This window comes from Scyliorhinus canicula, chromosome 15 (assembly GCF_902713615.1).
Source record: "Scyliorhinus canicula chromosome 15, sScyCan1.1, whole genome shotgun sequence".
Classification (NCBI taxonomy): domain Eukaryota; kingdom Metazoa; phylum Chordata; class Chondrichthyes; order Carcharhiniformes; family Scyliorhinidae; genus Scyliorhinus; species Scyliorhinus canicula.
In genome coordinates, this window is record NC_052160.1 from 38,139,738 (window position 1) to 38,165,748 (window position 26,011).

Below are 26,011 nucleotides of genomic sequence, written 5' to 3' on the forward strand. Positions count from 1 at the left end.
TTAAATGTTGTTCCTATGCCAATTTGCACGATTCAGATAGTAATCTACAGATTATTACCTGTGAGGTTCTGCGTTTTAATCGCCACAAGTTCCTCAAACTCTTCTAGCCGAACCTCATTCCTAGTTCTAGACTCGATGGGCCAAATGGCCTCCGTTTTCACTGTACGGTTTCTATGATTCTACGTTGTTGATTTCAACATGGGCTATGCCAACCGAATCTTCCCTTCTCAAAGTTGTTTCCAATTCTAAGGTGATGTCTATAAACCTAGCAACAGCAGACAATACAATCTTCAGGACTCCAGTTCATGGCTGCAGAGAACAGTACTTATCCCAGCGACTATACTATTCCCTCCTATTATCACATTCCATTCCACAGTTCTTTGAATGATAGCCTATACCATGAGCCATGGTCAGTTTCCTCAGCCACCCTACAGACTTTTCCCAAATCCAGAGGTAGCAAGAACAACTGTTGGGGAAGGGTAAAGATTGAGACACTGCACCTGGGTTCTCTTTAATCGGCCTGACTTGATATAATTAGCTCCTGGATTTGGGATCAGAGCAAGTAGAAATGGCCAGGCTTCAATGTTGGCGAGGAGAGGCAGGCCCCGTGGGACAGACACAACAGGTAAATCAGTACTACCCAGGAAAGATGCAGTAGCAGACACACTAGAATATTTTGTATGAATCCTTTATTATCTTTCTAAAGACACAAATGAACACAAGACTGTGTAAACAGAGGAAATATAGCACAGCATGTGCCGAGTCGGAGTTGAACCCGCTTCCTGGTGCAGCACAAAATAACCCCAGGAAGTTCAAATGTGACTTCTACATCTGCATAAACTGCACAATACAAACAGTATTCCTCTCATCAAACACTGACAATAATAAATGGAGATGGCATTATTATCTGGACTTGTGTATTATAGAAAGTATAAAATTTTTAGCTTTTTACAGCACTCAGAATATCAGCTTCTTCTTTATTAAAATAAAAGCAAGTTTATTTCATCTTTATATTTGATCATAAACCATCAAAAATACAAATTGTCAGTCAGGACCCAGAAAGAGGTTTGGTTTAAGCCAAGTCAGCATGTATCTGGCTTGTTAGGTGGCCAATGCTCATTTCCACACAGGGCAACAATATGAAGCAAAATCAAAAACGGGGGACTGAAGGAAAGGGAGAACAAACAAAGTGTCAGCCATCAGATAGTTCCTGGTGGAAAGAATACACCGGGACTTTATAAAACAAAGGCCCAATTTGATACCTAGTCACTTTAGTTTTAAAAAAACCACAAGGTCTTGCCAAGTAATTTCCTCGCCATCTTCTGTCGTCCATTCCACAACCCAGGCTCATATCTATGTTGGTGTAAATCGTCGGGCCTGTGCACGAATCCTCTTGTCGTATTCCACACGGTTTTGGCTGCAAAAGGGATACGAACAGCATTACCCAACCAGACGTTCAAGCCTGGGCATTAACCGTGCAAGGCTATACAATCTACTGAATGGGAGAAAATGAGGCCCTGTTAAGTGAATGAGGCTCAGCCAGAGACAATTGTTAACAAACACACAAATGGGGCTTATGTGTGTTAAGAAACCCTAACCTATCCCAGTGCAATCCCTCCGGCTTTTCTCTAACATATTATTATTTTTTTGTTAAATAAACCTTACTGAGCCATCAATTAGCAAGCTAGATCAATGAAGAACCCATAATTTAGCATGTAATTATTTAACAATAAGATGGATCAAGTCTTAGTCTATTAATGGCAACTATCCAAATCTTAGTCTATGAGTAACAAGCCAATGATCCACTTTTGAATACTACCAAAATCTGCTATAACCACATAAATATTTTTTCTTTTCTTTTTGTTACCAATGTATGTTCACGCTTATCTTTGCTATGTATAATATGAAAAATCTTAATAAAAACAAAAAAAATAACCACAGAAAGAATAGTGAACTAGCGGGTTATTGACAAGGGCTTCACTCACACATCAGACCTTAACAATCCCCACTCCCAGGGCTTTATACTCAGATTGATATTGGCACCCCCCATACTCACTCACTTTCTGAACTCAATAGCATATTTGAGAGAAGAAGTCCAGACTGAATGCAGTTTGAAGAATACAGCATTTATACAACAGCCCTTCTGCATTCAGACTGGAGTCAAGGGGAAAGAGTGGATTGAATATTCACTCTGGCCAGCTCAATGAAGTGATTGGATTTTTAAAAAAGTGACTTCTCAAACTACATTCAGTGGTTGCTTTCGTGACAGAATCTACATACACAAAATATGAAACTCTACTGCAGATGTAGCTGAGCTGGCAGAATTTCAACAAAAGGCCACCTCATGCATTTTCAGGTCTGTTCCCGAAAAAAAGGCAGCAGTTCAAAATGCACAAGGAGCTGATGCTTACCAGTAAATTGTGTAGGCTTCTGCTTGTGCAGGATCCTGAACATTTGGTTCATTTAAAAGTTCTTGTATACCTAATAATATCTAGGAGAATAAAAATAAAGAAGCAAAATGTGAACACTGCATGCAACCGTTGCAGTCCAGATACTTTTTACTGCTCCAAAATGACAATGCACCTGGGGAGAGCGGCAAAAGAACAAAGAAAGAAAACAGAGATGTTTTTACTGAAGGCCGGGGATGCGGAGACTAAGAGAACTGTTAACTGCTGTTTATTACGATATTAATAATCCCGTCACTTGAGCTACTCAATTCTAATACCAAAGCTTCGAAGCCTTGGGGTTTGAAATACTTCAGGGCCCTCATGTACTCTTTCCTCATATATCAATAGTCATATCTCTGACCTGAAAGGTGCTTCAGATATGACATGCAGTCAAAGTTGCTGCAGTCTGTACACAAACAGCAACAAGCTGACTGACGAGGTCATTGGTTTTGCAGTTATTTGAAGGAGGAATGTTGGCCGGGACACTGGAAGAGCTCCCCGCTCTTTTGAGAAGTGCCTCTCAAAGTAGAGTTGAACCACACAAATCAAGAAGGTGCTGGGTCAGTGTCAGCTGATCTGAGCACGGCAGAAATCCAAGTGCAGAAGTGTGGGTAGGGAAAGGGGCAAAATTAAAAGCCCAAAGCACCTAAAAAATAAATAAATAATCTTTATTGTCACAAGTAGGCTTACATTAACACTGCAATGAAGTTAGTGTGAAAAGCCCATAGTCGCCACATTCCGGCACCTGTTTGGGTACACTGAGGGAGAATTCAGAATTCTCAGCTGGTACGGGAATTGAACCTGTGCTGCTGGCCTTGCTCTGCATCACAAACCAGCTGTCTAGGCCACTGGGCTAAACCTGATCTCCACCCAGCTGGAAAATGCACATCTGGTGAGGGGAGTATTACCAAAAAAACTCATCCAAAGGTTGACCCTGTGATTTTGGGTCTCAAAAAAAATAAAATCATTTTTCAGATACCTCGTGTAGAGATTGACCCTAGGCTTTCCAGGGATCAAACCACGTTGTGATTATTAATTACTCCCTAGGTCCCCAGCATCACAGATGTCACTCTTAAGCCAATTGAATTCACTGCAAATGATATCAAGAAATGGCTGACGGCACTGAAAGCTGCAAAGGCTATGGGCCCTGACAATATTCCAGCTAAAGACATGCCAAGCTGTTCCAGTACAACTCCAAACCTGCTATCTACCCGGCAAAGTGGAAAATTGCCCAGATATGTCCTGTACATGAAAAGCTGAATAAATTCAACCCAGTCAATTACGGCCCCATCAGCTTCAACCTGGCATGCCAACATGGGGCACTCCTCAACCATTTCCATACTGACCCAAGGACTTTGTGCAGCAAATCGGCACAAGTGGGGCCTTGTAGGGAACCCGGACTGCAACCTGGGCTGGGTGTTGCACCCCAAATCAATGACTCACATCAATGCCCCCCGACAGAATTCAACAGAGGGCTTAGAGAGCTCTATTTAGCCACTACGGAAGCTATTGCCTGGCTTGATGATTACTCCACACACTTAAAAAAAACCAACCCATCAGTCTACTTTATCAACAGCACTATCAAGAGGCACTTGCTTAGCAATAACCAGCTCACTGACGCTCAGTTTGGGCTTCGCAAGATTCGCTCAACCCTCTTACCTCTGTTGGGTGGAGTCATACCTGGCACAAAGGAAGATGGTTATGTTGGTTGGATGTCAAACATCTTAGTTCCAGGATATAGAACATAGAACAGTACAGCACAGAACAGGCCCTCGATGTTGTGCCGAGCAATGATCACCCTACTCAAACCCACGTATCCACCCTATACCCGTAACCCAAGAACAGCCCCCCTTAACCTTACTTTTTAGAACACTACGGGCAATTTAGCATAGCCAATCCACCTAACCCGCACATCTTTGGACTCTGAAGGAATTCCTCAGGGTAGTGTCCTTGGCCCAACCATCTTCAGTGGCTTCATCAATGACCTTCCTCAACCATAAGGCCAGAAGTGAGGATGATCGCCGATGATTGTACCATGCTCAGCACCAATTGCAACTCCTCAGATACTGAAGCGGTCCATGTCCAAATGCAAGAAGTCCGGACAATATCCAGACTTGGGCTTATAAGTGGCAAGTAACATTCACACCACACAAGTGCTAGGCAATGACCATCTCCAAAAAGAGACGATCTAACCATCGACACTTGACACTCAATGTCATTACCAACGCTGAATCCCCCACTATCAACATCCTAGCGGTTACCATTGATCAGAAATTGAGCTGGACTCTTTGGATAAATACTGTGGCTACAAGAGCAGGTCAGAGGCTGGGAATCCTGTGGTGAGTAACTCACCTCCTGAATCCCCAAAGCCTGTCCACGACCTACAGGGCACAAATTGGGAGTGTGATGGAATAATCGTAATTTGCCTGGATGAGTGTAGCTCCAACAACAGTCAGGGTGCTCGACACCACCCAGGACAAAGCAGTAGCTTGATTGGCACCCCTTCCACAAATATTCACTCCGTCCAACAGCTACGAACAATGGCAGCAGTGTGTTCCATCTACAAGATGCACTGCAGGAACTCATCAAGTCTGCCTAGGCAGCACGTTCCAAACCCATGACCACTACCATCTAGAAGGACTAGAGCAGCAGATACCTGGGAACACCACTACCTTGAAATCCCCCTTCAAATCACTCACCATCTTGACTTGGAAATATATCACCGTCTCATCACTGCCACTGGGTCAAAACCCTGGAACTCCCTCCCTAACAGCACAGTGGATGTATCTACACCACAGAGACTGCAGCAATTCAATAAGGCAGCTCACCTACCACCTTCTCAAGGGCAATTAGGGATGGGAAATAAATGCTGGCCTAGTCAGTGACACCCACATCCAATAAATTAATTTAAAAAATGAATTTCTACAGCTCATTAATCTGAAGGCACGCACTGGAACTGTTCTTTCCTTGCCAATTCTAGCGGCAATCTCCTAACCAATCGACAAGTCTAATGTGTACCACATGATGTATAATAATGCTTTCGTGAAAGAATAACAAGTAACCAGCTCAATTTAAACTTGAGAAAAAAGTGGTAAATGAGCATCAGTAAAAAGTAAAATGGTCATTATATCACCCTCAGTGTCATTGACTGTGTCCTTAGAATAGTGACGAAAGATGCTATTTCAGATGCATAAAATTCATGAAAAAGCATGATTTAGTACTCTGAGAAAACAAAAATTTCACAGCATGTACCATCGGAACCAGAGGATAAAAACATCAAATCTCATCCAGCATTAAGATAAAAATGCATATTGATTGGTCTGCATTATAAATATGGATGAAACACTGATGATCTTCCACATGTGGCAATCAAGACTGTTAGATAGGATTAGTCAAAAAGGCATCTTGTGTAGTTGATGGCACTAAATTAAAGCTGAAGGTGATATTCATGTGCAAAGCTCTCCTCCAAAAGCAGTTTCACAAAGACGGCATTGTCCATATTCACAAGAAAGGCAAGGTGGATTGCAACGAATGGATCAAAGAAGTGTGGAATTTGAGACCAGGAGGATGCGTGTATGAATAAATCTCTCTGGGGCAATTTCCAAAAGATGTGGTACAATTGGATGTTGGAAGGCAAAAAAAAAACATCTACTAAAGGTGGAATCATGAACATCCTCACTAGCAACATAGCACCAATGGGTCATAGACTTGTGGAATGAACTTGATCCCAACATCGTCAAGAAATCATTTCTAAAATATGGAATTTCGAGCATGCTTGACTCTGGAAAATAACTTGAAATTTTTTTTTTTAAAGAGTGCTCAATTCATTTTTCCCAATTACGGGGCAATTTAGCGTGGCCAATCCACTTAACCTACACATCTTTGGGTTGTGGGGGTGAAACCCACGCAAACACAGAGAGAATGTGCAAACTCCACAGACAGTGACCCAGAGCCTGGGACCTCGGCGCTGTGAGGCAGCAGGGCTAACCCACCAAGGATGATTACTTATGGACAGATGCTGAGTGACCAGAACTACCGCTAAGTGATGATGAGGAAGATTCATATAATGATGTTATACAACCAGGGTATTGGGTCAAATTTCTCAATGACTCAGATAGTGATCAGAATGATTTTGAAGAATTTCAATGTGGGAAGCGTTGGACTGAATTTGTTATGTACTTATATTTTGTGTTATATGAAATGTATATAAAGTTCATAATATAAACAAAATTAGTTTATTAGAGAATTAATATGAATTCTTTAGCATTGTTGGTTTTTACTTCATTCCATTGCAACAGCAATTTTTGGGTTCAAATCAATCCCTCGAAAACATTACTTGTGGAAAAGTCAACTTCCTGACTTTTGGTCTGAAAAATTAGATTTTTACACAAGTAGGTAGGTCCTGTTGCAATTATCTTCAAAAAGCAGATATTCCAGTGACATGGAGAATGTGGGAGAATATCAGTGGGGCCCCCAGTGAGAGTTTGTTCCAGGGAAGGAAGGGGAGCACGCCGAGGGAAATGAACTGCTGAATTCTGATATCAGTCACTTAACAAAGAGAGGTCTGCACTGGGATCAACTGACTGGGGAATGAGGTGGCGGACTGTAGAAAGAGGTCGCAAGCAAGGTAGATCCCGCCAGAGTGCTCGGTTTTTGGCCCTTTTAACCTGGTTCCTAGGGGTAATTTGTGGGCATACCTGTCCCATTTGATAGCTGTTTGCAAGACCGCAGGAAAGAATACTATAAAGAAGGGTATGAGTGGTAGCCCTTCAGAGGAGTTTGGAAAGGTGCGGAGTCCATTGGGAACAAAGATGGCGGAGACAAGCTCGATGGGCGGGGCTGCACCTATTATGGTGGATAAGCTGATGGAGTTATTGGCGGGTGAATTTGAAAGTGAATTTGGCAAACATTTTGAGAGGCAAGGGGGATGGATGATGGAGACCCTCAAAACGTCGGTGGAGGATGCACTGGGCCCGATAAAGGAGGCTTTGGCAAGGACCTCGGAGACAGTGCGGGAAAATGGTGAGATGCTAAAAGGATTGGGGGAGACCCTGTTGCGACACAGCGACCAGATAGCCTCATTGAAAGCTGAGCTGCTGATGGTGGAGGACTGGTACAAGGGCCTGAGGGCTACGGTCAAGGACCTGGAGAATAGGTTGACAAGGCAGAACCTCAGAATCGTGGGATTGCCAGAGGGGGTGGAGGGCCTGAGGCCAACTGAGTACTTTGCTGCGATGGTCGCAAAGTTGTTAGGGGAGGAGGATCGTGTCCCCCCCCCCCCCCCCCCCCCCCCGAGCTGGACAGGGCCCACCGGTTGCTCCAGGTGAGGCTACGGGCAAATAAGTCACCACAAGCGGTGACACGTGTGTTTTCACAGCTATCGGACAAAGAAGAGGGTCCTGAAATGGGCCAAAGAGAATCGAGGGGTGCAGTGGGAAGACAGCAGTATTCGAATATACCAAGGGGAATGAGAAATAATCTGCTATGTCACTGTAGGATATTGTAACCACAGATACCATCTCCTTTCTCTAAATTTAGACAGATTAATTCCTCCAATGCCCTGGATTATCCCACCAGTAGGAAAGGATCAAACTTCTAAATTATCCAATGACAATTAGTGAAATTGCTGTCTGCAGAGTTGTGATTAAATCCCATTTCACATCCTATTTCATATCACACTGACCTGTTTGATAGTGATTGCTGGCCTCCAGTCCTTCTCCTCTTCTAGAATTGACAGACACACAGTTCCCGATGGATACACATTTGGATGGAATATTGGAGGCTCAAATTTGCCTTAAACAAAGAGCAAAAATTTGAAAGGAATTGGAGCAATGGAGGTAACTAAACAAATGAAAAACAGATGTCATTCCATGCGCACGCACAGCAAGTGTAAATCACACTCGCTGAGATTGAGATTGACACACAATGCAGCTGTGTTGTCACTTAGCTCAAAAAGAGTTCACCCAGATACAATGTACTTAATTCATGAACATGAGGTCCGCAATTATCAGCATTAAACCACACTCAATGAAACAGAGTAGACTGTACAACAAGGCTGTAAATTACAAATTGAAATAATCTAAAAGCGATCCTTAATTTAAATTGACTAGTCTCATATCTAAATCAAAGAACGATGGTTGTGGTGTTTGGAGGCCAATCAGCTCAGTTCCTGGACCTCAATGTGTCAGAGTTCCTCAGGGTAGTGTCCTTGGCACAATCATATTCTGCTCTTTCATAAGGCCAGAAGAAAGGATATTTGCTTATGGTTGCACAATCTTCAGCACCATTCACAACTCCTCAGATACTGAGTGAGTCTGTGCCTGCTGAACAGCCAGCAGCAAGGAGTGTGTACCATCTACAAGATGCACTGTAGCAACACACCAAGCCTCTTTCCAAACCCACTGAGAGAAACAAGGGCAGCAGATGCAGAAGAACAACACCAACCGCACGTTTACATCAAAGTCACACACCATCCTGACTTGGAACTGTATCACTGTACCTTCACTGTTGCTGGGTCTTGGAACACTCTCCCTAATAGCTCTTTGGATGTACCTACACCACATGGACTCCATTGGCTCAAGGAGGAGACTCACCACCACTTTCTCAAGGCAATTAGGGATGAGCACTAAGTGCTGATAAATTTTGGCCTTGCCAGTGACACTCACTTCCCATGAACAAATTGATTTATTCTCACCATCATATGAAAGCAAAATACAATGAATGAACAGTTCAGATGGAATTTCTCCAGACAACGGTGTGACAGTAATGTACTGTGACTGTTCTGCAGACTGCCTTGGAACTAGTGGTCTTGCAATACACAAGATGACCAGAAGATAACGTCTCATACTTTTTGCTTCTACACAAGGATGCCCCTCTATTGTAGATACTTACACTTTGGTGGTGAAGATGGATAGTCATCCTTAAAAAGCACCCGTAGTTTAAACAAGCCTCCTTCCCAAGTTGTCTGTTGATGTGAAACGCAACATTATTTTACATCAAAGTTTACTGGATTAATTCTGTGCAATGTGTCCTTGGTCAATTTACTCACCCCTTTTTTGCCTGGAATAGCACACTCCCAATTCATCAGGTTCATCGTGCCATCTGGATTCTTCACAGGCACAGCCACAAAACCCTGCAGAACCGTCACAAGAGCTTACAACATACAAATTACAGCAATGCTATGAACACAACCCCCTCAAATACCATTCAGTTACCTGCACTAGAGACACTGAAATACCATCCAGTCCTATGCAAGGACACTGACCTGCCAAATGCCATCCAGATCCTCAGATTAAGGACACTGACCCCTCAAAATACCCACACTAAAGAGACTTGACACCTCAACTCATTTCATCTCTCTGTTAACTGCTCTCCAAGAGGCAGTTTGACTGTGAACTGCTCAGGAATGCACGAAGGATGATTTTTTTTTGTTCTTGAGGCACATGTGTCGCTGGCAAGAGCAGCATTTTGTTGCCCATCCCTAATTCCTTGGGGTGGTGGCATTGAGCCACCTTCTTGAATCGCCAGCTTTTTAATTAATTAAATTAAATTCCCCCAGTTGCAAATGGTGGGACTTGAACTCTTGTTTCCAGAGCATTTGTCTGGGTTCAGTATTTCTAGTCCAGTCACATTGCCACTATACTACTACCCTCTGTATGAATCTAAATTCTTCCTTCTTCTCACTCAAAAGGTTTATGGCTGTAAAAATCAACCTAGATCAAGTGTCATAGGGACAGACATGGGGGTGTGTTTTTAGAATGCATCCTCTGTAAACATACGTACAAATGGATGTTCTTTCCTCCATGCTTTTCTTTCTTGCGAGAGGCGATTCAGGGCGATCCCCGACATCTTCTGAGTCCCTAGGAATGGGGAGAAGACAGTAAGCAGAAGACTTAATCTGACTATTTCTATTGCAGATGAAAATGTGTACCCCGCATTGGACCCTTTATAAAGCACTGTTAAAAGCTATGCAGAAAATCAACAAGAGTCAGGCACCTGGTCACAAGGTTCAGAAGGAAAGGACCATTGTACCAGCATCAATATTGTAGTACTTCATGCTTGGACATGAACCAGCCCCACACCCATGCACAGTGCAATCCCTCTCTCCACCATGTGTGGATTTCAGAGCCCTGGACAAGGCTTGGCTGTGATGGTGCCTCCTGTTGAACAACCTGCAACTCAGGTGGCTGCTGGACACAAGCAAACCCTGAAATCATTGCGTTCACCTTTAAAAAAAAAGCCGTTGGAATAAAATAACGGGAGATTCTGAAACACAAACAAGAACCTCGGGAGGACCGTCAATTTCTCCGATTGCACCCGTCCCGCCAATGACAGCGGGAGCACATCCCACCTCCTAAAATCCCCTTTCATCTGTTCCACCAACAGAGTGAAATTCAGCCTGTGCAGTTGCTCCCACCTTCGCGCTACCCGAATGCCCAAGTACCAAAAATTCCCCCCTCCCACCATCCTAAACAGCAACTCCCCCAGCTTCTTCTCCTGCCCCTCATCTGGATCGGAAAGACCTCGCTCTTCCCCACATTCAATTTATACCTCGAATTCCTGAATTCCTCCAAAATCCTCATAATCCCCCCCAATACCTTCCAACGGGTCTGGAATATACAGCAACAACTCATCCGCATATAGATCGATCCTACGCTCCCCCCCCCCCCCCCCAACATTTTGTCCCCTGAAAACATTAAAAAAAATTCCACTGAAACCTGTCTGGGCCCAGGGCCTCCATCACCCCAAGACCCTCTACCAGCCTGGTGGGGGCCCCCGGCCTGTCCTCGGGAACTCGAACCCTCCATAAAGCCCCCCATTCCCTCCACCCGGCTGGGGGCCCCAACAGCCTCCTATAAAAATTCCCAAACACCCCATTCACTCCCACCATTTCCGATCACCCTTGCTGCCTCCTGCTTCCTCAGTTGATGTGTCAACATCTTACTCGCCTTTTACCCATATTCATAAGAGCCCTCCTCAACTGCCCCACCACCTTCCCCTTAGATAATAACCCAAACTCCATCTGCAGTTTCTGCCACTCCCTCAACAGTCCCGCCGCTGGGCTTCCGAATATCTCCTGTCACCCGCAAGATCTCCTCCACTAAACTCGCCATCTCCGCCCGCTCCGTGCTCTCCTTGTGTGCCCAGATAAAAATAACCTCCCCCCTTTCGACTGCCTTCAATGCTGCCCACAGCATGATGTCCGAAACCTCACCCGTGTTGTTCAGCTCCACACATCCCCGAATGTCAGCCCTCACCCGCTCAGACCTCATCTGCCAACAGTCCCACATCTAACCTCCGTGGTGGTCTCTGCCCCCTTCCACTTTTACCTGCAAGTCCACCCAATGTGGTGCATATTCCGATACTAGAATTGCCGAATACTCTGAACCAACCACCCCCGCCAAAAACATTGCATCCAACACAAAATAGCCAATTCGGGAGTACACCCTATGCACGTAGGAGAAAAACGACCGTGGCCTGTCAAACCTCTACGGATCTAGGCCCACATAAGCCCCTTCAGTACCTTCGCCACCGCCGATACTCTCCCCACCCTCGGACTCGACCGATCCAACTTTGGTTCCAAAACTGTATAAAATTCCCCCCCCCCACCCCATTATCAACTGGTGCGAGTCCAGGTACGGGATCTTCCCCAGCACCCGCCTCTTGAACTCTACATCATCCCAGTTCGGGACATAAACATTCACCAATACCACCGGCATTCCTTCCAGTTTCCAACTCACCATGACATACCTCCCACCAGAATCTGCCACAATGCTCCCCACTTCAAAAGCTACCTGTTTAATTATCTGTACTGCTAACCCCCTCATCTTCAAGTCCAATCCAGAATGAAATACCTGCCCTACCCACCCTTTCCCAAGCCTAGTTTGATGCCCAATCTTCAAAAGCATTTCTTGCAGAAACGCCACGTCCGCCTTTAGACTCCTCAGATGTGCGATCAGGTGAGCCCTCTTGACCGGCCCATTCAACCCTCGCACATTCCATGTGATCAGCCTCCCCCCGGTCGATCAACCATATCCCCCACTGGGCCAGCCTCCAGCTCACGTCTCGCACCCCCTCAGGCCTGCCCTTGGCTGTTTACCGTCATCGACCCTCCCCATGCCACATTTCAAAAGCTGCTCCCCTGTCAGCAGTTCCCCGCCTCCCACCCCACAACATAATAACCCAACCCCCATCAATGCTCCAATCACTGCTCACCCCACACTGCACTTCCGTGAATTAGCCGCTCATGGCATCTAGCATCCTGGCCCCCACTGATTTCCCTCCTCCCACTCAAACACTATCCCGGTGCAAACAACAACATCAACATTCAAAACCCAAAACAAAGAAAAGAGCAACTACCCATGCCCCACTGAAGAACACAGGACAATGGCCACCAAAGAAAAAAATCCATCAAGAACAAAAACAAACACCTCATCCAAAGATCAATGTCCGCATTCTCCTGCCAGTCCATTGTTCTTCACAAACTCCATCGCTTCCTCCGGCGACCCAAAATAAAGTTTGTGAGCCGAGCCGGGTTCAACGTTCCAAATTTCACTCCTTTCTTAAAGAAGGCAGCCTTCACCTTGTTGAAGCCCGCTCCCCTCTTTGCCTGGTACACCCAGAGTTCACTGCCCTCCCAGATATCGCCTCGTCTGCCTTTTCCACCTCAGGATCCGTTCTTTATCCAAAAACCGATGCAGCCACATCACCATCGCTCTCGGTGGCTCGTTATCCTGCGGCTTCCTCATCAGCGCCCTGTGCGCCCGGTCCACCTCCAAGGGCCGTTCAAAGGTCTCTTCTCCCAGCAGCTTCAGGGGCATCTGAGCCACATACGAGCCAGCGTCCGCTCCCTCGCTGCCCTCCGGCAGCCTCATGATCCTAAAGGTTCTGCCTCCGGGACCGGTTCTCCAAATCCTCTGCATTCTCCTGTAGCCGCCTCAGAGTATCACGCATCACCCCCAACTCGGCCGCCATCGAGGTGAGCTGGTCCTCGTGTTCCCCCACCCTCTCCTCAACCCTCTGGATCGGCTGGCTCTGAGCTTCCAGCCTCATTTCCAGGCTGTCGATCCTTGCCTTACTTGGCAGGGATCTTGCCAGGTCTTCCAAAGTCTCCTTCCTCTGCTGCGTGAACTTCTTGTTCAAGACCAGCTGCTCCATCCACCACTGAGACATTAGGGCCTCCACCATCGTCCTCTGTGTCGCAGGTACAACTTCTGGCAACTGCTCCTTCCTTTTAAAACCACTCCCACTCCACAAATCCATCCAACAGTGGGACACCCTCTCCTTCCACAATTCCTGCACCTTTTTCCTCAACAAGTCCGCCCATTAGCCGGGGAAAAGGTCCACAAACACAGCCATAAGTGGGAGCCACCAAATGTGTCACCATTCACACCATGGCCGCCACCGGAAGTCAGGTCTGGTCCCTATTGATCACAGCCTGGCTAACTGTGGGGCCAGAAGAATTGCCTGGGATCACTGCCCTAAGCAATATAGATCAAAGCCAGATTGTGATGCCCCCATTGCCGAATACCCAGGAGCAAATCAAAGCTTAGAAATGAAACCCAATGCAAGTTTTGTGGCTGCAGGCGGATCCCTGGGGAGGTGGGGAAACTTTGTTGGGCGGCAGGACGCACTCACTGTGGGGGCGAAGCGCAGGCTCGGCGAACAAACCCCAGAGACGAGAGAAAATCACCTGCCAAGGCTACAGCTCAGATTGGAGGCAAGACGGAGTGAACCCCAGATTGGAGTTTATTCCTTTTCCCCACCGTGGCTGGGCTGGGATTTACATATTCTCTCTCTCCAGGTCAGGGATTGATAAATTCTCACTCTCACTGTGCCGCTAACCCTGGGCTGAGATTGAACAAGACTCACTCTCTCTCTCACTCCCTGGTCCTGGGTTGATCTATACTCTGTCTCCCCTCAAGCTTGGACTGTTCTATTCGCTCTCCAAGTCTCTCTTCCCAGCCCGGGATTGACCTATGCTCCCTCTCTCCTGGCATGGAACTGATCTATATTTTCTAACTCTCCCAGAGCCCGGAACTGATCTAAATTCCACCAACCCTGCCCTCCTCCCCATCTCTCTCTCCAGGCCTAGGATTGATCAAACTCTCTTTCCTGACCCAGGATTGATCTACACTCTCTCTTCCCGGTCTGGGACTGATTAATGCTCGCTCTCTCTCTCCTGGCCTGTGATTGATCAATAGTCTTGTCCCTCCTGGCCTGGGTTTGATCTATACTTTCTCTCTCTCTCTCCCTGGCCGATTGATCAATACTCTCTCCTGGTCTGGGATTGACCTATACTTCTCCTCTCTCCCCAGAACAGGACAGATCAATACTTTCTCGCCAACCTACGATTGATAAATACACTCTTCTCTCTCCCGGACGAAATGATATATAAGGGGCGGGATTCTCCGACCCCCGTGCCGGGTCGGAGAATCGCCGGGGGCCGGCGTCAATCCCGCCCCCGCCGTGTCCCGAAGTCTCCGGCACCAGAGATTCGTCGGGGACGGGAATCGCGCTGCGCCGGTCGGCGCCCCCCCCCCCCCGGCAATTCTCCGGCCCGCGATGGGCCGAAGTCCCGCCGCTGTCATGCCAGTCCCGCTGGCGTGAATCAAACCACCTAACTTACCAGCGGGACCAGGCGGCGCGGGCGGGCTCTGGGGTCTTGGGGGGGGGGGGGGGGGGGGGGGAGGGGGAGCGGGGCGATCTGGCCTTGGGGGGTGCCCCCACGGTGGTCTGGCCCGCGATCAGGGCCCACCCATCGGCGGGCGGGCCTGTGCCGTGGGGGACAATCTTTTCCTTCCGCCTTCGCCATGGTCCTCACGATGGCGGAGGCGACCCCCTCCCCTGCGCGTGGATGATGCTCCGGCGCATGCGCGGACTTCCACCGGCCGGCGAAGTCCCTTCGGCCCCGGTTGGCGTGGCGCCAAAGGCCGTTCCCACCAGCCGGCGGGGCGCCAACCACTCCGGCACGGGTCTAGCCCCTCAATGTTAGGGCTTGGCCCCTAAAGGTGCGGAGACTTCATGAGGCGGCCCGACGCCAGTGTGGTTCACGCCACTCCATCCCGCCGGGTAAGGGAGAATCCCGCCCATGGTCTCGCTCCCTGGTCGGGATTGATCAATACTCGCTCTGTCCCCGGCCTGGGATTTGATCTAGACTCTCTCTCTCCTGCCTAGCCCGGAATTGATAAATACTCTCTCTGGGATTGATCATTACTCTCTCGTTCTGGGATTAATCTTGACTCTCTCTGGGATGGAACATTACTGTCTAACTCTCTGGGTTTGATCTTCTCTCTCTGGGATTGATCTCTACTCTCCCTCTCTCTGGGATTGATCTCTACTCTCTCGCGAGCCTTACTCGCTCTCTCGCGAGCCTTACTCGCTCTCTCGCGAGCCTTACTCGCTCTCTCGCGAGCCTTACTCGCTCTCTCGCGAGCCTTACTCGCTCTCTCGCGAGCCTTACTCGCTCTCTCGCGAGCCTTACTCGCTCTCTCGCGAGCCTTACTCGCTCTCTCGCGAGCCTTACTCGCTCTCTCGCGAGCCTTACTCGCTCTCTCGCGAGCCTTACTCCCTCTCTCTCTCTTTTGAGCTTTACTCCCTCTCTCTCTTTTGAGCTTTACTCCCTCTCTCTCTTTTGAGCTTTACTCCCTCTCTCTCTCTTTTGAGCTTTACTCCCTCTCTCTCTCTCTTTTGAGCTTTACTCCCTCTCTCTCTCTTTTGAGCTTTACTCCCTCTCTCTCGAGCTTTACTCCCTCTCTCTTGAGCTTTACTCCCTCTCTCTCTCTTTTGAGCTTTACTCCCTCTCTCTCTCTTTTGAGCTTTACTCCCTCTCTTTTGAGCTTTACTCCCACTCTCTCTCTTTTGAGCTTTACTCTCTCTCTCTTTTCAGCTTTACTCACTCTCTCTTTTGAGCTTTACTCACTCTCTCTTTTGAGCTTTACTCACTCTCTCTTTTGAGCTTTACTCACTCTCTCTTTTGAGCTTTACTCACTCTCTCTTTTGAGCTTTACTCACTCTCTCTTTTGAGCTTTACTCACTCTCTTTTTTGAGCTTTACTCACTCTCTCTTTTGAGCTTTACTCACTCTCTCTTTTGAGCTTTACTCACTCTCTCTTTTGAGCTTTACTCACTCTCTCTTTTGAGCTTTACTCACTCTCTCTTTTGAGCTTTACTCACTCTCTCTTTTGAGCTTTACTCACTCTCTCTTTTGAGCTTTACTCACTCTCTCTTTTGAGCTTTACTCCCTCTCTCTCTCTTTTGAGCTTTACTCCCTCTCTCTCTCTTTTGAGCTTTACTCCCTCTCTCTCTCTTTTGAGCTTTACTCCCTCTCTCTCTCTTTTGAGCTTTACTCCCTCTCTCTTTTGAGCTTTACTCCCTCTCTCTTTTGAGCTTTACTCCCTCTCTCTTTTGAGCTTTACTCCCTCTCTCTTTTGAGCTTTACTCCCTCTCTCTTTTGAGCTTTACTCCCTCTCTCTCTCTTTTGAGCTTTACTCCCCCTCTCTCTCTTTTGAGCTTTACTCCCTCTCTCTCTCTTTTGAGCTTTACTCCCTCTCTCTCTCTTTTGAGCTTTACTCCCTCTCTCTCTCTTTTGAGCTTTACTCCCTCTCTCTCTTTTGAGCTTTACTCCCTCTCTCTCTCTTTTGAGCTTTACTCCCTCTCTCTTTTGAGCTTTACTCCCTCTCTCTCTCTCTTTTGAGCTTTACTCCCTCTCTCTCTCGCTTTACTCCCTCTCTCTTGAGCTTTACTCCCTCTCTCTCTCTTTTGAGCTTTACTCCCTCTCTCTCTCTTTTGAGCTTTACTCCCTCTCTCTTTTGAGCTTTACTCCCACTCTCTCTCTTTTGAGCTTTACTCTCTCTCTCTTTTCAGCTTTACTCACTCTCTCTTTTGAGCTTTACTCACTCTCTCTTTTGAGCTTTACTCACTCTCTCTTTTGAGCTTTACTCACTCTCTCTTTTGAGCTTTACTCACTCTCTCTTTTGAGCTTTACTCACTCTCTCTTTTGAGCTTTACTCACTCTCTCTTTTGAGCTTTACTCACTCTCTCTTTTGAGCTTTACTCACTCTCTCTTTTGAGCTTTACTCACTCTCTCTTTTGAGCTTTACTCACTCTCTCTTTTGAGCTTTACTCACTCTCTCTTTTGAGCTTTACTCACTCTCTCTTTTGAGCTTTACTCACTCTCTCTTTTGAGCTTTACTCACTCTCTCTCTTTTGAGCTTTACTCACTCTCTCTTTTGAGCTTTACTCACTCTCTCTTTTGAGCTTTACTCACTCTCTCTTTTGAGCTTTACTCACTCTCTCTTTTGAGCTTTACTCACTCTCTCTTTTGAGCTTTACTCACTCTCTCTTTTGAGCTTTACTCACTCTCTCTTTTGAGCTTTACTCACTCTCTCTTTTGAGCTTTACTCACTCTATTTTGAGCTTTACTCACTCTATTTTGAGCTTTACTCACTCTATTTTGAGCTTTACTCACTCTATTTTGAGCTTTACTCACTCTATTTTGAGCTTTACTCACTCTATTTTGAGCTTTACTCACTCTCTATTTTGAGCTTTACTCTCTGTTTTGAGCTTTACTCACTCTCTCTCTGTTTTGAGCTTTACTCACTCTCTCTCTGTTTTGAGCTTTACTCACTCTCTCTCTGTTTTGAGCTTTACTCACTCTCTGTTTTGAGCTTTACTCACTCTCTCTGTTTTGAGCTTTACTCACTCTCTCTGTTTTGAGCTTTACTCACTCTCTGTGCTTTGAGCTTTACTCACTCTGTTTTGAGCTTTACTCACTCTGTTTTGAGCTTTACTCACTCTGTTTTGAGTTTTACTCGCTCTGTATTTTGAGCTTTACTCACTCTCTCTATTTTGAGCTTTACTCACTCTCTCTATTTTGAGCTTTACTCACTCACTCTCTATTTTGAGCTTTACTCACTCTCTCTATCCGCGGTCCCGCTCTTTCCGCCTCCAGCCGCTCTTCAAACCGAAGCCGATGGCCTCCAGCTGTGGGGTGGCCAGTGCAGCGCCTGCTGGGAGCGGCGGGGATATCCGTCGCTGCTCGGAGTAACTGCAGTTCGAGGCTTCCCGCTCGCGGCCTAACCTCCCTGGATGTTCAGCCGCACAGGGAAAATACACCAGAAAACCTCGCCAAATATTCCAGTGCGGGCACCGCGCTGGTCGCCTGAACCTCTCCTCACCTTCCTGCCCTCAGTCTCCGACCCCGCCCTATAACCTCTGACCCGCTCTTGCGTTACTCCGCCCCATAACCTGTGACCTCCAGTTGCTGACCCGCCCCATCGAATCCTTGCAGTGCTTCGGCCCATCCAGTCTGCACTGACTCTCCCGACTGAGCACTCAGGCCCACTCCCTGTAAGAGAGTCTGGGACCAGAGGACTTATTTTTTAGAGTAAGGGGTCACCCATTTAGCACAGAGATGAGGAAGATCTTTTTTCTCTCAGAGGCGGTGAATCTATGGAATTCTTTACTAGAGCTGCAGAGACTGGGTTGTTAAAGCAAAAGGCCTGTGGGTACTGGGGATCCGCTCAGAATGACTGGGATTGTGGTGATCAGATGCTGGAGAGAAACCTTGTCAATCTAGAGCAGTGTTTGTGGTGAGCCACATATGGCTACGTAAGGCTGTTGTATATATGTTCACTATTGTTCTACTGTTCTATTACTATCATTATCTCCACTGTTGTAAATACTGTTATTGCTGTTCTGTTATTGGTTGTTGCTGTTGTACTGATTATTGGTGCTGCTGTTGGCTCGGCCCCTCTGAGGAGGTATAAGGCCCATCGATCTGGGGCAGTCTTGCAGTGCGGGAGGAGTTACAGGTTGGCCCACTTTTAGTCTATTAAAGCATCGGTTCACTACTACTCAGCGTCTCGACTGAATTGATGTCCATCAGTGTTCTTCAAACTTTTTCTCCGGGGACCCATTTTGACCAATCGGCCAACCTTCGGGACCCAACCCGGCTGTCCTTCGCGACCCACGCCAGCTGACCTGCGCGACCCACCATTTTCTCTTACCTTGTTTGCTGCTGACAAAAATGGAGGAAATGGTTTTGGGTCCCTTTGGTCCTCGTACACGCTCCTCCAATGGAACCTGTTGGATGAATGTGAAGCCTTCCGGTGTCGGAAAGTATAGAGTTTCCATCTGTCCAAAGTTCTGAATTTTTTTCCTGTAAAATTTAATCAAATAAACCCCCCCCGAACTTGTAAATAAAATAAATGAAAAAAATGAATAACCCCCCCTCGGAACTGGTGTAAACAAAAATGAATAAAATAAATGAAAAAAAAAAAAATTTAATGAATAAAATACATGAATAAAACCACGACAGAACTTGTAAAACAAAAAGCTGCAACCTTATAAAAAAATAGCAGCCACACTGCGCATGCGTGCCCGATCATCGTGCATGCATGTGCAATGCGGCCAAATTTTTTTTTAACATGTTCACGGCCGCTTGCAGCCGGCGTTATGAAAAGCCGGCTGCTGCATGGGGATTTGCACGATCAGCAGCGCCACGGACAACGGCTCCACGTCCCTCCCGCAGGTCGCGCCCCCGACTTTGAAGAACACTGATCTAGAGGGACAATCTCAAAAGGGATGGAGTAAGTAGCACGGTGGTGCAGTAGGTTAGCCTTGCAGCCTCACGGCGCTGAGGTCCCAGGTTTGATCCTGGCTCTGGGTCACTGTCTGTGTGGAGTTCGTACATTCTCCCTGTGTCTGTGTGGGTTTCGCCCCCATAACCCAAAGATGTGCAGGCTAGGTGGATTGGTCACACTAAATTGCCCCTTAATTGGAAAATTGAATTGGATACACTATTGAATTCTCCGCACTTCCGGGGGCTAGGTGGACGCTGCAGTCATTGGCGCCACGCCAGCCGGCACCGAAGGGACTGCGCGAGTTAGCGCATGCGCAGAACCACCCACGTGGTTCCGTGCATGCGCAGACTGGCCGGCGTATTTTGTGCAGGGGGTTTTCTTCTCTGCGACGTCCCCTGTAGGTCTCCGCCATGGCCGGCGCGGAGAAGACAACCCCCTGCGCATGCGGCAGAATACGCCGGCCGGTCTGTGCATGCGCAGAACCACGCTGGCGGTTCCGTGCATCGGGGCTCACTCCTTCCGCGCCGGCCCCTGCAGGGCTCCGCCATGGCTGGCATGGAGGGGTGGGCCCCGATCGTGGGCCAGGCCACCGTGGGAGCCTCCTCCCAGGCTCGATCCCCCTACCCCCAGGACTGCAGCGGCCACCTTACCAGCCAGGTCCCGCCGTGTGGGACCATGTCTAATCATGCCGGCGGGACTGGCCAGAAATGGATGGCTGCTCGGCCCATCAGGGCCCGGAGAATTACGGGGGACGGGGTCGCTGCCAACGGCCCCTGCCCAAAAACCGGCGCAGGAGAATACGGCAGTCGGGGCAGGATTCGCGCCGCCCCCCGGGGATTCTCTGACCTGGCTGGGGGGAGGGCGGGGGGGGGGGGGGGGGGGGGGGGGGGGGAGGTGGGGGTCGGAGAATCCCGCTGCAGATCTTTGAAAGACAGGGAGGGGGGAGAGAGTTTTAAAGAATTTGTGACTCACTAATATCTTGGGTAGGTTAAGAAATATGTGGGATCTGTCCTGGTTGTATGTCATTTAGCATGCAATTTTTGGTGTTTGACTACAGTTTGCCTGTTATCCATGTTCAATTCATGTTACGAGGAGAGGTTGAGTAGACTGAGACTGTACTCGTTGGAATTTAGAAGGATGCAGGGCGATCTTATAGAAACATAAAATTATGAAGGGAACTTGCTTGTTACTTGCCATTTTAACTCCGCACCATGCTTTCATGCCCACATGGCCTGCTGCAATGCTCCAGTGAAGCCTGGCACAAGCTGGAGGAGCAGCATCTTATCTTCGGTTGGGCTCATTATAGCCCTCAGGACTCGGCTTTGAGTTAGGGAACTTTAGATTTTGTCATTTCTCCTCCATGTTAAATCTCTTAAAAAATATATCCCATATGTGTATTGCCTCAATCCATTTACATAACTGCTTTGCTTGTTTAAAACCGTGGTTTAAAAATGTTTCTGGTCCCTAACCAGGTCGTAAATCAATCTGGGAGTCTGGTCTGGGATCGTAACAGAACCTCCACTCCAAAACTATTTCACAGGCTGTGAAGCACTTTGGGACATCTTGAGATTGGGCAAAGTGCTTTGAAATACAGATCACCGAAGGGCAGCACGGTGCTGAGTGGTGAGCACTGTTGCCTCACGGCGCCGAGGTCCCAGGTTTGATCCCAGCTCTGGGTCACTGTCCATGTGGAGTTTGCACATTCACCCAGTGTTTGTGTTGCTTTCGCCCCCACAACCCAAAGATGTGCAGGCTAGGTGGATTGGCCACGCTAAAATTGCCCCTTAATTGGAAAAAATGAATTGGGTACTTTAAATTAAACAACAAACAAACACCGACCTCCTCATTTGCTCTTAACCTTAGCTCAACAGAGATTCAAAGAGAGGGACCATCTCCGAAGTTTATCCAAATTGACAGGAGCTGTAGGTGAGAATCTGAGTCAAATTATAGTTGATCGGATTACGTCATGAGCTCTTGGCTGAGGGATACAATTGACACGTCATGGCTGTGGACCACATGAGGGCAGTCTCTTAGAAATGAGTTTTAATATTTAAACCAGGATTTGCTATTCCTTGTGTTTGAACAGTGACAAGATTCACTGTCTCATTATAGTAGGAAGTGCAAGGTACCAAAGGGCTAGGGGCAGAATTTAATCCCATGTTGCCTGGCAGGAACAGAAAACAAGGGTTTTGGAATAAACTCAAGCGTACTCAGGCACTTTATCCTGAAGATGCACGCCAAGGGTCTTCTTCCACATGTGTTCACGCACAAGATTCAGGAATTCTGTCCCAAAGCACCAGGTAAATATCCTGGTCTGAATAAAGAAATGTTTGCACTTGAGCAATTCCAAGCCAAAAAAGGTGATAATGGCCAGTTGGAAAGCCCAGACCTCTGGTCTAGAATGATTGAAACTTCAAAGTGAAGTGACCTTGGACACATGGGTAGAGAAGGACTGGGGTATGTCAATACACATCTGTAGATAGATCCCAGAAACTACAGACCAACCTCTAGGAGAGAGTAAAGAACCTCTTGTAGAATTGAGGGGGATCAGCAGAGGCGGCTTTTAAAAAAAAATTAGAGTACCTAATTATTTTTTTTGAATCAATCAAGGGGCAATTTAGCATGGCCAATCCACCTAACCTGCACATCTTTGGGTTGTGGGAGTGAAACCCATGCAGACACGGGGAGAATGTGCAAACTCCACACAAAGTGACCCAGGGCCGGGATTTGAACCCGGGTCCTCAGCGCCACAGTCCCAGTGCTAACCACTGCACCTTGGCTGCAAGACAAAGTTGAGGACCTGGAGAACCGGTTGCGCAGGCAGAATCTAAGAATCATGGGCCGCCGGAGAGAAGCGAGGGAGCAGACGCCGGTGCGCATGTGGGGAAGATGTTGGAGATGCTGATAGGAGAGGGAGCATTTGCACGACCTCTGGAAGTGTATTGAGCGCACAGGGCGCTAATGATAAGGGGGGGGGGGGGGTGGCGTTTGATGTGGGAAGTATAGTGGCTGACTGGGAGGAGGTATGTTATGGCGAGTGGGAAATTGGAGGGGATGCCGGTGGTATTAGTGAACATCTACGCCCCGAACTGGGGCGGCGTTGAATTTATAAGGCAGGTGCTGGGAGGATCCCCGACCTGGACTCGCATCGACTAATTATGGGGGAGATTTTAATAAGAGACTGGATCGGCTGAGTCTGAGGTCAGGGAGAGTGTTGGCGGCAGCGAAGGAGCTAAGGGGGTTCATGGAGCACATTGGGGTGGGGTGGATCCGTGGATATTTAGGAGACCGAGGGGGAAGAAATTTTCATTCTTCTCCCATACACACAAGGTGCACTCCTGAATAGATTTTTTTGTTTTTGATAGGATGTTGCTGACAGGGCTGGTGGATGTTGAGTACTCGGCAATAGTGGTATTGTACCATGCCCTGCATTTGGTGGAGCTGCGGGTGATCAAAGTGGAGGGGAGGCTAGCGCCCCGCAATGGAGGCTGGACGTGGAGTTGTTGGCGGAGGAGGTTGTGTGGGAGCTGGTGAGCAAGGCCATCTAGGGATATGAGGAGATTAATGATACGTGGGAGGTCTCGGTAAATACCGTATGGGAGGCACTAAAGGCAGTGGTCGGGGGGAGTTTATTTTGATTTGGGCACATAGGGAGAAGACAGAGCGGGCGGAGATAGAAAGGCTAGTGGAGGAAATCCTGCAGATAGGAGGTTTGCAGATGCCCTGGACGCAGGGTTGCTAAAGGAGCAGCAGAGGCTGCAGATAGAGTTTGGGGTTTTATCTATGGGAAAGGCGGTGGAGCAGTTGAAAAGGGTGAGAGGGGCGATGTATGAGTATGGGGAGAAGATGAACAGGATGTTAGCGCACCGGTTAAGGAAGCAGAAGGCTGCGAGGAAGATCGGTAAAGTGAAGGACGCAGGAGGGAATATGGTCTTGGATCCAGCAAGGGTGAATGGGGTGTTTGGGGACTTTTATAGCAAGCTGTATGAGTCGGAACCCCCAGCCAGGGAGGAGGCGATTTTTAGAGGGGTTGGAGTTCCCGAAGGTGGATGAGGAGCTGGTGGAGGGCCCCAATTGGGCTGGTAGAGGTGGTGTGGTGGGGTTGGAGGCGATGCAATCGGGCAAGGCCCCAGGGTCGGATGGGTACCCCGGTGGAATTTTACAAGAAGCTCTCGGGGGGGGGGGGGTTATTGGGCCTACTGCTGTTAAGGGTCTTTAATGAGGCTAGGGAGCTGGGAATGCTCCCCCGATGCTGTTGCAGGCTTCGATCTCCCTCATTTTGAAATGGGAAAAGGACCCGGAACAATGTGGGTCAGACAGACCAATCTACCTGCTAAATGTAGATGCCAAACTATTGGCGAAGATCTTGGCTTCGAGAATAGAGGATTGTGTCCCAGGATTGATAGGGGAGGTCCAGATGGGATTTGAAGGGGAGGCATCAGGCGACCAACATCATGATGCCTCCATGGGACGGGAGATAGAGGTGGTGGTCGCCATGGACGCAGAGAAGTTCTTTAATTGAGTGGAGTGACTATTTGTGGGAGGTCCTGGGGCGGTTGGACAGGGCTTTGTGGACTGGGTCTGGTTGTTATACCATGCACTGGTGGCGTGTGTGCGGACGAACCGGGTGAGTTCAAATTAGTTCAGGCTGCACCGGGGGATGAGGCAAGGGTTCCCACTCTCCCCACCGGTGTTTTCCCTAGCTCTAGAACCGTTGGCGATGGCACTCAGAGCATCAGGGGTTTGGCAGTGGATAGTACGGGGGAAGAGGGGTGGAGCACAGGGTCTCATTATACACGGATTATCTACTTTTGTATATTTCAGACTCGCTGGGGGGGGGAGGGGAGGGGTGGGCTTGGAGGGATTATGGGGATACTAGAGGAATCCAGTCGGTTTTCGGGTATAAATTGAATATGAGCACGAGCGAGGTCTTTGCGATCCAGGCGAGGGGGCAGAAGAGATTGGAGGAGATATCGTTCAAGGTGGTATGGGGGAGCTTTCGGTATTTGGGAATCCAGGTGGCACGGGATTTAGAGCAGCTGCACAAGCTGAATCTGGGTTGGTTTGTGGAACAGATGAGGGGCAACTGGAGGTGGGATCCACTCCCGCTGGGGACGGTGCAGAGAGTGAAGATGACGGTCCTTCCGAGGTTCCTGTTCGTCTTTCGGAGCCTACCAATTTTTATCCCCAAGGCGTTCTTTAAAAAAGTGAATGTGGTGATCTTGGTGTTTGTGTGGGCAGGTAAAACCCCACGGGTGAAGAAGATGCTGCTGGAGCAAGGTCGGGGGGGGGGGGGGGGCTGGCCCTTCCGAACATTTATATTATTATTGGGTGGCAAACAAAGCAATGGTCAGGAAGTGGATAGTGGGAGAGGGGTCGGTTTGGAGGCGGCCTTATGTAGGGGCACAAAGTTCGGGACACCTCTGCCATTCTCGCCGGCCAGGTACTCCACAAACCCTGTAGTAGTGGCAACCCTGAGGGTGTGGGGACAGTGGCGGTAGCACATGGGGCTGGAGGTGGCGTCGGTGCGGGCACCGATGTGATAACCTCCGGTTCGCTCCAGGGGGGGTGGATGGGGGTTCTGGAGGTGGCAGCGGGCAGGGAGAGATTTGGAGATCTTTTTATCGATGAGGGCTTCCCGAGCTTGGAGTTGGTGAGTTGAGCTGCCAGGTGGGAATGGGTTCCGGTATCTGCAGCTGAGGGACTTTGTGCGGAGGCAGATTTCGACTTTCCCGCACCTGCCACCCCAGGGGCTACAGGATAAGGTGGTGTCGAGAACAGGGGAACAGGGGGGGGGGGGGGGGGGGGGGGAGAAGGTTTCAGAGATCTACAAGGAACTGATGAAGTGGGAGGGAGCCCCGATAGGGGAGGTGAAGCGAAAATAGGAAGAGCTGGATGGGGAGTTGGAGGCTGAATTATGGGAAGCGAGTCAATGCATCGTCGTCGTGTGCCAGGCTCAGCCTGACACAATTCAAGGTGG

General features: G+C 48.3%; 1 protein-coding gene across 2 annotated transcripts; it reads right to left on the reverse strand.

Annotated features, from left to right (window-relative positions):
- Positions 1-672: 672 nt before the first annotated feature.
- On the reverse strand, positions 673-18,643 carry LOC119978486 (SUMO-conjugating enzyme UBC9-B-like). 2 transcript variants are annotated; one of them, XM_038820156.1, is made up of 7 exons: positions 18,625-18,643; positions 10,230-10,306; positions 9,496-9,579; positions 9,339-9,411; positions 8,131-8,240; positions 2,412-2,491; positions 673-1,417 (listed from the first exon to the last, which is right to left on the reverse strand). In XM_038820156.1, the coding sequence occupies exons 2-7, from the start codon at positions 10,293-10,295 to the stop codon at positions 1,354-1,356; spliced, it is 477 nt and encodes a 158-aa protein (XP_038676084.1). In that variant the 5' UTR covers positions 10,296-10,306; positions 18,625-18,643; the 3' UTR covers positions 673-1,353. The 2 variants fall into 2 exon arrangements, with proteins under 2 accessions (XP_038676084.1, XP_038676083.1); XM_038820155.1 differs by lacking the exon at positions 18,625-18,643 and adding an exon at positions 18,363-18,618.
- Positions 18,644-26,011: the final 7,368 nt, after the last annotated feature.

Bases quoted from the DNA above. Each gene is read 5' to 3' on its own strand.
- LOC119978486 (XM_038820156.1), bottom strand. From the start codon at position 10,295: ATGTCGGGGATCGCCCTGAATCGCCTCTCGCAAGAAAGAAAAGCATGG. The intron at 8,241-9,338 runs GTAAGTATCTAC...TCTTTGTTTAAG, and splicing joins TCCATCTTCACCACCAAAGT to GCAAATTTGAGCCTCCAATA. The intron at 1,418-2,411 runs GTAAGCATCAGC...TCCCTTTTGCAG, and splicing joins GAAGCCTACACAATTTACTG to CCAAAACCGTGTGGAATACG.